General features: G+C 41.5%; 1 protein-coding gene across 1 annotated transcript in view; it reads right to left on the minus strand.

Annotated features, from left to right (window-relative positions):
• Positions 1-14,012, minus strand: part of MYO10 (myosin X) — a 162,787-nt gene that overhangs the window by 20,714 nt on the left and 128,061 nt on the right. The window contains exons 20-26 of the mRNA XM_054284962.1: positions 8,872-8,996; positions 8,624-8,738; positions 5,408-5,514; positions 4,239-4,448; positions 3,898-3,937; positions 2,569-3,471; positions 1,199-1,322 (exon numbers count right to left, since the gene is read on the minus strand). Coding sequence (XP_054140937.1) covers positions 1,199-1,322; positions 2,569-3,471; positions 3,898-3,937; positions 4,239-4,448; positions 5,408-5,514; positions 8,624-8,738; positions 8,872-8,996 — 1,624 coding nt within the window. The remainder of the gene's footprint in view (positions 1-1,198; positions 1,323-2,568; positions 3,472-3,897; positions 3,938-4,238; positions 4,449-5,407; positions 5,515-8,623; positions 8,739-8,871; positions 8,997-14,012) is intronic.

The following is a 14,012-nucleotide window of genomic DNA, read 5'->3' on the forward strand; positions in this document are numbered from 1 at the left end:
TGCTGACCAACAACACTGCAGTTAAACTGAGTGTCTGCTGTATGCCACAAAACCTCAGTTTTGCATATCCTTATGGCCACCAATATTGTTGTCAATCCAAACACCCTTAAATTATAAATTGTAGTAAGCCTCTGTATTAAAAAATATAGGAAACATACATATAATTACATTTACATATACATAACATATCTGTAATAATAAATTACTGAAAAGTCTTGCTGCACATGAGACTGATCTTTAAGACTGTTTTCAATGTATTTCAGTGATAATCTAAAAAAAAAATCTAGTGTTAAGGTCTTTCCTCTCTCCAGGTTATTAGGAGGTAACAATGTTTAACTCAAAACCACAAAACCTGACAAGGCTATGTTTAGAGCAGCAAATACACCAGTGTGAGCTCAGTCATACCAAAGTGTGGCCATACAGTACATACATGCACCTTTTGCACTGGAGTTACAGCACAGTCATATAAATCTTAACCAAAATGATATGCTCCTGTTATCCCGCAAAAACTGACTGCTAGCTATGTCAGAAAGCAAGAGCCGTGCAACTGCCAACTGCATTATTCTTCACACAAACATTGTGGTGTGTACACTCATCACTGCTCCTATACCTAAATAAGGTATATACTACAGTGATGAAATCATAAAAGGATCCAGCTAGATTACAATTTGCTATCAAAAATCAGAAGATAAACCCAAGAATTTTAAGCAGAGAACTCCTGTATATTTTCTTTCACAATCTCTCACACCCCTTTGCTACAGGTAATCTTTTTCATGTCTTCCAGATCCAAAGTGGAATTTGACTAAGTTCAGTAAAATTGGTCTGCAATGTAGAATGCTGTCTGTGTTACAAGCTTTTGACAGCAGGAATCAGCTTTCCTGAAAATTTGATACAATTGGATTTGTGAGTTAATTTTCTCTATGTATACTGAATATTTCATTGTTTGTGAGACAGCAAAGATGTAAGATGAAACAGAGGCAGCTCAAAATATTGATTTTTTTTGCAGAGGGGAACATTGCTAGATATAAGCCACTGCAAGTAACTTAACTTGACAATAGCTCAAATTAAATACAGTCACTTTTCCATCACCCTTTGAAAAATGAGAAAATAGCTTAACTCTACAGGAATTGGGATTGTAATACACAATAAATATTTCTGGTTATTTTGTCTATTTATCAAATTCTGATTCATCCAGTACCTTTCATGTACAGAAAACTGTGAAAGTAGGGCAGGCTGACACAGCTGTAGACTGAATCCCTCCGGTAGGAAAGTTCATCATCTGTATCAAACCTGGAGTCAAAATCTTCTTCACTGTCTTCAAACTACACAAGAAAGTAAAGAAAGGTCATAATCTCTCAGGAAAGAGTTTAGATCAAGTTGGTTTAGAAAAATCTAGCTAAAACATTTTATTATGTATTGGAAGGTTCCTCATTGGTTTTCATCCAGCTAACAAAGGAAGGAGTACACTATAGTAAGTTTCAGCTTGAACTGTTTGATTACACATGTGTAAAAGCTATGTAAATCTGGGTAAAAGCTTTGTAGAGGCTCAGGAAAGTTATCCCTTTGCAAGAGTATGGTCAGGGTAGGCTATCCTGTGCTACCTGCCCCCGTCACTGAAGTGCTGTGGGGAACAGCTTAAAAATGTATTGAAAAGGAAACCTTGCACAAGCTGTGGTACTAGATTTCCCTCACCCCAGAAAATCAGAATTTCTGTTCTGTATCTGACACACATCCAGAGTCATGCAGCAGGGTTCATCTTCAACAGAGTCACTGAAAGTGTTTTCTCCTCAGGCAAGAACTGTCAACTTATCCCAACACCTACAATGGCTCTTGGAAAGCTTATCACTGCCTCAAATGTAGTAGATATTATAACATTAAAGTTTTCCTTCTAAACAAGTCAGTGTTCCTGAAATACATTTTCACTTTCCCAATCACACAGTCTCACAGAAACACTGGCTGAGTGGTAGAGAAAATCATATTCTTTCAAAAATATTTGTAGAAGGAAATCACAGTATACTCAGTAAACAGCACTGAAAAATTTCTCTGCAGAATGTGTGTCTGCCTCAGTAATTTAAACATTTTCCATTGTGTGAACTTTACTCTCCAAATAATCTCAAAATATACCTGGCACATTAGGGACTTCTGCAAGCATCTTATTCTTCAATACTCTTGCAACTTACACACATAACTAAATTTAGTTTTCCTGAAATTAATTCCTCAACATGGTACCTGGTACCCCAACTCCAAACACATGCCCACAGAAGAACTTTGCTGTGCACTGATCTCCTCACCAAGTAACACACAGTGCTGCATTAAAGCAGTTAAAACCATGTCTGTGCAAAAGCCCAGGACTGCAAACAGCATCTGAGCAGCCTCTGACTCTAATGCACTCACCCCAGTGGCATCTAGATGGCAACAGACCACTATTTCCAAAGGTGCTCCGAGCAAACCAAGCTACACAATGTTTTCTAGGAACAGCTACAGTGAATCTACAGCTGCACAGCAGGGAAAAGAAAATAATCAGAAAGCACCTATCAAATATTAGATAACATAAACACTGCTACTTACAGAAGACTGAGCTCCCTCAGAGCTGAACCGGTACGCTCCAGAGCTATTGTAGGTCCCCACGGAACACCGGTAGTCCGGTGACCACTGGCTACTGTGCGAGTTGGAGAAGGTCACACTGCTGCCAGAAGTGATAGCACCATCTTCGTAGTCGTCCTGGTCGTAATCATAGTCTCCATCAGGAGAAATAAGTTCCACAGAATTTGGGGGTCGGCAGGATACATTTTCTGGCATGCAGTAGGTGGATTCGCCGCTGGAAGAGTTGTGGAGACTCACTGTGTCGTGGGCAGGAGGTATGACCATGGCGTCGCTGGTGGCAGGAATTGTTGGCACCACGGTATCATTCATGTAAGGATCCTCTTCTGAGGAATCATCGCTTGTTCTGATGCCGCTGGTCCTTTGATCAGAATGGCCGTGCTCACTCGGGTTGGGCGAATCCTTAAATGCATCATCATCGGCTTCAAAGCCCTCATCTACCTCCTCCTCAGGATATGGCTGGCTGAAGTTAAAATTGGGCTTTTCACTGCAGGCATTTCCAGTCTGTTCAGCCAGCTCAGCAGGATACCCACTGCCCACAGAGAGAGACCTCTCAATGTTTCGGACACATTCATCAATCTCATCGAAGTTCAGAGATTCCAGGAACTCCTGGGCTGCTCGACATGCTTCATCCTCCAGCCGCCGGAGCTCCTCATCGCGACGCTGCTGCAGCCTCTGTAACGAAGCCTCTGTCAAGGACAGCTCCTGCTGCTTCTTCACGCGCTGCAGGTCTTCGATTTCTTTTTCCAGACGCAGGATTTCTTCCACCTGCCTGCTTTCTTTCTGCTTCTCCACCTCCTGCTTCAGTTCTGCCTCCTTCTGAGCTTTCTGAATGGCAGCCAGTTCCTGCTTCTTTCTCTCTTCTTCAGCCTGCATAAAAATAAAATGAAACAAAATCAAGTTAGGTTCCTAAATGCAAGCTTGTTTTTAAAAATCTATTTCTAAAGCTCCGTACTCCACCATGCTCATTCATTTAAAAGCAGCCCTGTCTTCACATCAGCAAGAAATGAAAAGGAACAAAAAAGAAACAAACTAAAGCGTGATTACATTTGCTCAGAGATAGCTGAGCAGAGGAAGTTCAAATATGTGCAGAAAATTCAATCTTTGCCGGAAATTAAAAGAAGCATCAGGTGAAAGAAATTTCCATGCAAACTATATTGAGTTTCCTTTGGCTTTATCTGCCAGCTCCTGTAATTAGTTTAGTTTTAATGCTACAGGTACCTTTTATTTTTTTAATTGCTGGGTTGAGATACTCAAATAAACAGGATGGCTGAAAGCATTAAGAATGTAATTTACCTGCTGGGCAAGACGCTCTGCTTCTTGCCTTTGTCTTTCCCTAAAAGTGAGTGAAGAAAAAAAGTCAGTCAATCAAGCTCAACATAAGCTCATGGCATTCCTTTGCTATGGCAATAGCTCAGCTTACAGAGATCATCTGCCACCTGAAACAGACAGCCAAAAATAAGATCACAACAAATATGTTTGTGACTATGAAACCACCATGATAGCTATATATGTCTTTTAGCAAAAGCAGCAAAGGTTTCCAAAATAATTTGTTCAAGAATAGCCTGAAATAAAGGCTTTCAGACCAACACCTAACAAGGCACAGGCAGGACAGTGATATAAGCCAGAGACCGCACCTTTCTTCCTCCTCTCTTCTCCTTTCCTCCTCCTGTCTCCGCTTCTCCTCCAGTCTCTCCCTGTAAAGACGCCGAGCAAGCTGGCCTCGCCGCTGCTTCTGAAGGACTGTGGCTGCTTTCTTCAGGCACAGGAACTTCTTCCTGCCACTGAATGCCCTGTAGTTCTTCTGTATCACAACCACATAGTAGAGAACCTTTCTGTACCGCTTTCTGGGGGCAGAAAAGAAAGAAGCAAATTTGTAAAGAAACAGTTGTGAGGGATCTTGCCTCGGTGACCTGCAATAGTGAGCCCGTGATAGTTCTAGCTCTGTGCTAGCTCCCCCACTGTTCACATTCTTGTCCCTTTGAGAAGCAAGATTCTCTCATTTCTTGACAGCACCCTGTGTGTCTTCATCAAGGAAATGCACATGTCTTACATGTTCTTATGCCCCTGCCAAGGAGCTGCTAAAAAGACAGTTCTCTGTGTGTGCACACATGCAGAGAAAGAATATACAGAGCCATCCCACATCTCTGAAAAGAAAGACCGTGCATAGCAAGACAGCTGGCATAAAAAAAGGATACTGTTTTTAAGTAACATACTGGTCAGAATATAAGAACAGGACTAATAAGCACATGAAAAGAAATTACCTCATTATGCAAACAAGCTTCCTTAAACTATCCTCAACTGACTTACAGAAAAAGCATAGAAATAAATAGATGGGATGAGCAACTCCACCTAACACATAATGCATGAAGCCAGGCAATCAAGTCAAACATTAATAAGAAACACAGATTCTTCATCTCCAAGAACCAAATGGATTAGTTTTATTTTCCTTCTGTTTTCTTACCATGAAGAAGCAAAGACAAATCAGGATCTCAGCTGGTGACTTGGGGCAGCCCCACTAGGTGCCATCCAACTAGAGTTCCTACCATGGCTCTAATGCCATGATACAATCAGATAGATTCTGGGTGACTTCCAAATTTCTGCATTGTCCTATTCATTATATTAAAACAATTCAAACTTTGCATTATTCATGAGTATTTTTAGCTGCTGTTTTCAAAAGCCACTTACAGGATTTGAATGCCTGGCCCCTACAAAATTGAGAATTGTGTCAGAAGGATTTAACTTCTTGACAACTCATCTATTTATTTCCAATCCTTGCTATTAATATCCTCATGCTGTCACTTACCGGGCTGCATAACCTAAGATGTGCGCTCGGATGATCATCGCTGCCTTGGTGACTTCTGCTTCCCGCTGCTTCTCCAGCTTGTGCTCTAAGGACTCCCGCAGAAACACCTGCAGAAGAAAAATTCTGACTTAACAAATTTTGGTGAGCGTCATATTTAAGGGAGAGCCAGATCAGTCTAAGCAGCAAGCCTCAGCTTTGAATTCAGAGAAAAATGTACTATTTCCTCAGCAGAAAAAAGAAAAACAGAATGTAGTCCTCTTAAAAGAAAACACCTGCAGATGATCCTCTGACTTTGGATTTCAATGGGAAGGGTCAGATTACTCTATTGTAACTTTTAATTAGGAGCAGGGTTTTTCCAAATGTAACATAATTACTGGATTCATTAAACAGCCTTTCCCACCAGCGTAACACAGGCCAAAGAAGCTGCAGGGCTTAGCATGAACTTTCTAATCAGAGGGGCAGAAATACCACCCTGATAATTTACATTTTTCACAGGGACATCAGGCACCACAACCCCTATCAAGGCTTGCAGTTTCCAAAGACATTGCTACAGGATTGCAGAAGTAGCCAGAAGTGAGAATGCCTTCATGTTCATGTGGGCTCGACTGTGTTTTCCTGATATTACATGGAGAGAGTGGCTGGGGCCAGACCCCCACCAGAGCTGGCCACCCTCCCACAGACAGAATGCTTCCCAGGCTCTTTTCCAAGCACCAACCTAGACCATTCACCTAGTGCCTCTCAGAGGAGCCTTAGCACATACATTGACATAAACTGAGCTAACACAGCCTTTTTTGCCTTAAATGAGTAAAACTGCTTCTCCAGTCAAACAGAGGCATGGGGGAGGTGGCTTCCCTCTTCCACCTGCCTTGACATCTGCTCTTTACCACACACTCACATAGTGGTGAGCTATCTGCTGTCAGCGCTTTTTCCAGCTCTTCTCAACTCTTCTTTTCTAAAGGCCAAGTATGCTGGTGTCAGCTATGGGTGACAACAGCCTGGCATGCTGCTGCCTCACACATGGGCAGCTGGAAATAGCCAGTTCAGTGACACTTTGATAATGTGGGATGAGAGCCAGGCTGCACACCACAGCGTGGGGATGAGGAAAGCTCATGGACAGGGTGGGCTCTGCTAAGGCAGGAGGGCTGCAAAGACACATAAAAGCAGGAATGCATCTTTGAAGTGCTGGGTGTTTTCTCTTGATGTGAAAAAAAACCCCAAAACCCAACCAAAAAATTTCACATACCCCCCTACCCCCTCCCAGAAAAAAAAAAAAAAAAACAACCAACAAAACAAAACAAAAAAACCCAACAACCCAGAAACCAAACCCAGTGGGTTTGGTTTTGACTTTTGGCAGTGTTCACAGCAAAAGAAGGTGAGTTTTCCTCTGTGTTTACCTGGAAAAACAGCCCATCATCAAAGCCAAAGCAGGACTCTCAAGGACAGGCACAGTTGTGAGTTTTGAACAAAGCTAGAAAGGGACTTTCTAGTACAAGTTACCCAAGAAACAGAAAAAGTCTCACAGAAAGACTCGAAGTCACAATGTCAGTGCCACACTGGGCAGCTCTTTCTATATGAAGTTTTCCCTCAGGGAAAAAGCCTTTTCTTTCACTCAGTGGGCAATCTTTCTTTACTTTACACATAAGTTTTCAAAAACACAACAAAATTCTTCAGAAAAGCATTCAGCTACTTCTGGAACAAGAAATGGATGGTAAGCAGATGTTAAGCTCAAACTAATGCCTTTTCCTGACCAGGTGCATTGCGGCTTGAGATATAAAGGACAAGGAAAAAAAATCACACTGAAGCCAAATCATTGCAATGCCATTATTATCCCTCTAAAATAATATAGGGGCAGGATAGTGCCTCATCCCATGTTCAGTCTGAAAGCAGTGTCCCCTTGTGCTCTTCTGCTGTTTATGCAGTCTCACCAGTGCACAGGCAGCTCCTGGGGGAGGATGAGCCCAGGCCACAGTAAGGGAAGCTACAATAGAGCTCTGGCTCCTACTGAGGCCCTGATGAGCAGTTGATAAAAAACTATTTCTGATAAACATGTGTCCCTGAGATGCCAAAGCACTCTCCAGGGTCCATGCATAAACACTGTTAATATGCTACATCTGAAATAGACTGAGATGCACAGCCCAGCTCTGCAGCCCAATGCCATCACTGTGCTGTTTGTGAGCCACTGGCTACAAAAATGGGATGGGAGATGACATCAATTGCCATCAAAATATTTCAGATTATTTCTTCCTTCTTAGAGCAACTGTAAGATGATTAAAACAACTTTCCCAATGCAAGTCTAAGAGTCCTTAAACATACAGAGGAAGAGAAGAAACCCTTCCAAACCACCCAATTGTGGGGAGAAAAGGAAGAACATTTCCTACAGAAATCAGATTTTAAAAAATGTATTTGCTACCTAATGGTACTAAAAAGTTTTTCATACTTAGGAGATCTCAAATCCTGAAATGGGTAATCTTCTCCCAAGTCTGCAACGCTTTCATATCATTTGCTGAAATCTAAGAGCACAAATCACAAGCTCTTGTCTACAACCAAACTTGCAAAATGAGCACATAAAAACACAAGGATTGTTTTATTTCTCAAATTAAAATTTGATTCTTTAATTTATTCTAAAATAATTTGATTTTTTTTCCTTTAAAGAAAAAAATGTGGGTGAAGGTCAGGTTCTCTGCTAGAGCACACATCAAGGTCTAATGTACCTCTGGAAAAGACCCTCAGACTAGGATGGCAAACACACAATTCTACCATGTGAACGCTGGCTAAAACTCTTCTCCCTGATTTCTGCCACTGAGGAGGTATTGGTTAGGTCAGTTTACTAGTATGAGTGGAGCTCCCTGCAGAACAAAATGTTTCCCCATATGATCTATACTTCTAAAAAATGAAAAAATCCAAATATCACATTTAAAGTTCTGATCCTGACCAGTGCTACCACTCGTGAGCAGTGACAGAAAATTCAGGTGGACTCTTTCTCTGTGACTGAAATCTCCAGTCAGTTTCTAAGTGCCTTAGACAGCAAATTCCTCAGCACAACCATTAATTGTTGCTTTAGGAGTTTCAAGAGCACCAAGAGGCATGCACAGCTCCTTTAAAGGCCAGAAGTAATTACCATTAGAACTACATCTCTGCAGCTGTGCAGTCTAAATCCTGTCCCCTCAGCCTTGTATATGCACCAGCACCACAATGTGCACAGTCAGGTTATTTTACCTTATTTTTTCCAAGCTGCCATTCAGTGCTTGTGTTGTCATACAGACGAAGTAAGACGGCACATTTCTCATTTAAATCTTCAGGGAGAGTTAAGTTTCTCATCAGGACTTTATACCTGGCAACCAAAAAGTATTTATTGCTTCATTTAGGAGATTAACTTCTATTTTTGCCATATGATTATTTTTACTTTTATTCCTCAACGTGGGAATATTGACTTACACTTGAAGTCCACGAGTCAGGGTGTTTACCTTTTATAAAAGTCTTGAAAGGGCCTCCTGACTGGGAACCCAGCCCTCCGGATCCTGACCGTCTCCAGCATCCCAGAATAGCGCAGCTGGTTAAGCACCACGGTCTGATCAAACTGGTCTGGCATCTGCAATGAGCACGTTCAAAACAACAATTTTAATAGCAATGCTTAGAAATGTCAGGGGAAATAAAGAAGGGCAAATTGTATGAATCGGAAATGCACAAAGCCTAATAACTGGCTACACAATGTCTTAAAGGATATTAGCAGTCCTGAGCATATAAAAATATCTACAGAATAGAAATCATGGGGTAATTACAGAATATCATTTCCACAGACAGGACATTTACAGCCATTTAACTCATCAACTCTTTCCATTTCATGTGTATTTGTAGGCTATTGCTGTGCAGGCAGAAACAACAGAAAGAAGCACAGGCAGTTAACAGGTCAACAGCTATAAGCTTGATTATTTTGCTTCTTCAGCAATTCAATTTAAAGTCCCTGTAGAGGATTCCAAATATTGAAGATACACAAATACAAGCCATATGGATGTAATAAAAAACAAAATCAGAAGGCCAGAAAATATTCAGTTTTTAGTGTATTGACAATTATCTGCTATGGATAGGGAGGAAAGTTTGCCAGTGGTACCTCAAATCTTAAATAAGCTGTATTTAAAAGAGTTTGTCTTTATTGCTATTCTGAACAGTAGAAATATTCTCTTGTGTAAACAGACCCTCCCTGCTCATCTGAAGTAAGTTTCCCTTAGTTTGCCAGCAGTTCTTTCAGCATTGTTTTCCATTCAGAAAACATATAACCCCACAGCCACTCAGTTATGCAATCCTGTGAATGCTGATCAGCATGGTTCTGCCACTGGGAGCCTCAGGAATGCCCTCAGCCCATCTGAGAACCCCCGAGTCACCTGTATTTTCACCATGGTTTGAGGTAACCCAGATAGCGCCATGCAAAGCTGCTCAAGACAGCACTAATTGCTGCCTGGCAAAACAGGGGCAACCCCCACACGGAAATGCCACCACATGTAAACACACCATTTAATTCATCAGCATGAATTATCATCATCCACCTTAACCCATCAGCTGACCCTCCCGTGCAGCCATTTGCAGAGCTGGAGCACAGTGTTGAGTATTTTGCACATTCAGGAGGTGGGATTTCACAGATGCAGCCAACAGTTCACAGAGAGATCTGAAGTTCTTCAGCTGACAAAAGTGACAGCAAGATCAAGCCCTGGGAAACTGTCGATCAGAGGACTGTCTTGGTATTTATTAACTGGCTTTAATCATGCCTCTTGTTCAACTTAGCAAACAAATTACTCCCCCAAATTTTAACTCGACAAATAAATTCACCATAATAATAAATAAATTACGCCTCCAAATTTTAACTTCTTATAAAAAGTACCTTCAGGAAAGCACAGACTCAAAACCTCATTTTAACTATCCAGTATAACCTTTTCCATCAGTGCCTTTATTCATGAAACAAAACACTGTGTGCTAGTGGTGACACCAGAGGGAGAAAACTTGTCTGTGAAAGATGTGAACAAACCCATCTCCCTCAATGTGTTTCATTTGGATTTTGCCACAGTGAGTGAAATCTCCGAATTTCAGAAAACACTCAGCATGAATGCTTTCAGTGAGGGTATCAATCATGGCTGGTGTTGCCAGCAGGGACTCCTGGATGTGCCCACTGTATGGCATCCAAGTGTCAGGGAACCAGCCTGGCAAAGCTGCCCTTTGCATGTCCATGCTGCCTCTTTTGGTGCAGGTGGCTGATGATGCCCGATGGGAAAGGCAGGGAATGGATACAGATGTACACACAGAAATCACAAGGAAAAGCTTTCACTTTTCACCTTATGTAACTCAAGGCTGATGTTTGCCACAAGCAGACACAGCTCTTTTTTTTTTATCTAACCCTAAAACAACCTTTAGTCCTTTTAGCCCACCCAAACTTGCTGGCTCAAAAGGTGACATTTTTCTCAAGACTTGCAAACACAACAGTATTTTGGTGTGCTGAGGTGAGGAGGAAGATGCACGGATGGGAGTGGGGATGCACCACAGCCAGGCAAAATGCTGGTGACATGACAGATGTCTCTCTCACTACGCAGCCTCTCCCTCTGCAAGGGAGCAGCTCCTGCTTCCAGGGACAGATGGCTGACATATCACCTAACCCTTTTATTGCCACCTCCAGGCACTTAACAAGCCAAAAGTCAGCACCACACCTGGCTTGAAAGCTCATGTTACTGTTTTAAAAAAAACTCGACTCACAGAGGAAGAAGAAAGATTTTGGTAACATTTTCCCTACAACTACAGAAGTTCGAAACAGCTCTGTCCGCTCACCAGAAGGTGGAAATGTCACACAGATACCTAACTTCAAATGCAGTTTTTAAAAAAAAGCATAAAACATTGCAAGAGATGTTAGCATGCTATCAACACAGGACAACATGGAGACCATTGCAACTTCAATCAACCACTTTAAATGCCTACGCCATCACTTTGCATTACTCGCTATTTTTAATTACTCACAGACACATGAGACATTAAATTGAAGGGTCAAATCCTCCTGACATATCATTGGAATTACATCTGCAACAAGTCTGGCTGCTTTGAGAAAACAGGGTTGGTGATAAGAGATGTGCTGGACTTATCTCTTATGCTTTTCAATATGAAATACTAAAAGATTCCCCCTCTCCCCCCATAGCAGAGATGATCTTAAGCACAACTTCTAGCAGGACTCCTCACAATTAAAGAAATCAATTGCATGTGCCTTTATTGAACTAGAGTGCAAGAACTGCACATATCCCACTTCTAAACTGCAGACACATCTCAGACAGAGTGACAACCATCTCTACTTGAACACTGCTTGGTGCAGCAATGAGTTAAACCTGCAATGGTATCAAATCTCCATGCAAAGGGTTACCTCTGCAGCTGATGATCACCTTTCCCTCTTTCCTGGTGCTCCTTCAGATCTCCTGTGGTAAGCAAGCTAACTTTCCAATTGACACCAAATACAGGACAGGACCTAGCTCTGGGGTCTGCTGAATTTCTACCAGTACTGCTGTTAAAGCTTGACTTGGCTCACAAATGAACTCTTGGGAAGCAATTGTCTTCTCTAGGAAAACTTTGGATAGACAGCAGAACCATGACTGATTTTGAAACAGTACATCTTCCAGAGTAAAAATTTGAAGTCATTCTGAAAACTAAGACTCCTGCAAAATAAAATCAAATTTACTAAAGAAAAGGCAACAGAAAAGAAAGTGAACAGACAACTTTCAAAATTGTCTCTGAGATGCAATCAACTAAATTTTCAATAGATATTTCACTTTTATCATGGAATGGCAGTGCTGAACCACTCCAGCACACAAAATCAGCTAGAACAACAGCTAGAGTCACATCAGTCAAGTCATGTTAAGGCACTGAGCAATATCAATGTGAAATTAATAACTACAAGCCAGGTCTGTACCACATGATAAGGGTGCTTTTTTATTGTGTTGCAGACACAACTTGTAATTCATTATTTCCTGGATCCAAAAGTCTCCACTGCATTTGCACCAGACAGCACCAAAGCCAAGATTTCAGCATGACCTGGAGTCTCAACTGGCGAGACTTTGGTTCCTTAAGCTGCTAAATGCTTGCTCTGATCTATAGTGAGTCTCCCAAAGGGCAGAGCTTCTGCCTGAAATCACAATTAGAAGCAGCCATTAGGACAGACATTTAACACCTATGCATAATTTTAATAATAAAATGGTTCTTCAGATTACAACTTGACTGAACTTTAAGAAATAACTTTTCTTTTTCTTCCCTTTTCCTTGGACAGTACCTTTAGTGAAGACCCCAAGGTCTGAAGAGCACAGAGAACACAACACTTTTTCATTCTGTGCATCATTTGCACAGAAATCAATCATCTGCTGAAACACAGAGCATACCTGACTTCACCCTGTGTAAATCCTTCTTCCTCCCTCAACTCCTGGCTGCCTCACCAGAGTACAAGCACAATAATGATGAATTACAGCACCCTCACAGGCTTTAGGCAGGCAGGAGGGAGTTAACAAAGAGATTGGCAAGAGGGATAGGGGTGAGAGGAGAGAAGGAAAAAATCCCACTCCCTTGTTTCGGGATTTCCCTGTAAGAACTTGAGCAGAACTATGTCAGCTTTGCTACCGTGCCTTAAAATTGTTGATTTTCCTGGCTTGGAAAAGTCTTTAATGGAAGATACATGCAGAAAAAGAAAAGATGAAACAGACATAAAAAAATAATTTTTAAAATTTAAACACTAGTAACTTTTTTCAGTGTCTTAGTTTCTTTAAGTCTCCATTTTCACTCTTAAAATGAAATCCCAACAGTTTTACTCTGGAGAAAACCACCAGAAATTAAGAAGAGGCCAGTCTTTCTCTGCTTTTTAGAGGGTTTGGATCTAGTTTTCACATACAAATGTGTATATTTTGTCAGAAACAGCAAGACTTACTAAGCAAGATGTTTCTGAAATGGTCCCCAGGGTTTTCTGATTTCAGTCAAGAGCTCCATGAGTCAAAACAAATGTCAGGCTTTCCTCACAGACAAGTTTGAAAAACGTAACTAATTTAATTTCTACTATTTATAATCTAGCTGAACTAATATGAAGAATTCTGCATGCCCCTTGCTTGCCTTTTTAAAACCACATTATGCTCAGTGATTCTCATCCAAATGTACTGCTTGGCAGCCTTTGCTGGTGTCAAGGATTCACGCCAGTAACCTGAAAGAAGTGAAAGGGAAATGCCCTTGCCTGCAATAGGGAAACGCTCTGTGGCACCAGAGCAGGCAGGGATAAGGCCTGCCAAACCTGGAGACTGCAGCTGCACAGCTGTGTGCATGTCATCCCCTAGCTCCAACAAACCCTTTCACCCCCTGCTTTTCAAGCCATCATTTCTTCAGTCATTTGCACCTTCAGCTTTGGTGACAACAGTTTATTCGACAGATTTTCAACCTGAGAATTTATGTGCTTCCAGCACATAAAGCAAGGAGCACTAAAACCTGTGCATGTCCTGCCCGAGGAGGATCAAGCCCCACTCACCTGAAAGCCTATTTCAAAGGAAGAAACCCTCTACATTTTTCTCTAGCATGTAGCCAGCATGGAACAACTGGAACAGGTTTGGGTTGA

This window comes from Melozone crissalis, unplaced genomic scaffold (assembly GCF_028551555.1).
Source record: "Melozone crissalis strain CALT ecotype California unplaced genomic scaffold, PUWL_Pcris_2 ptg000042l_1, whole genome shotgun sequence".
Classification (NCBI taxonomy): domain Eukaryota; kingdom Metazoa; phylum Chordata; class Aves; order Passeriformes; family Passerellidae; genus Melozone; species Melozone crissalis.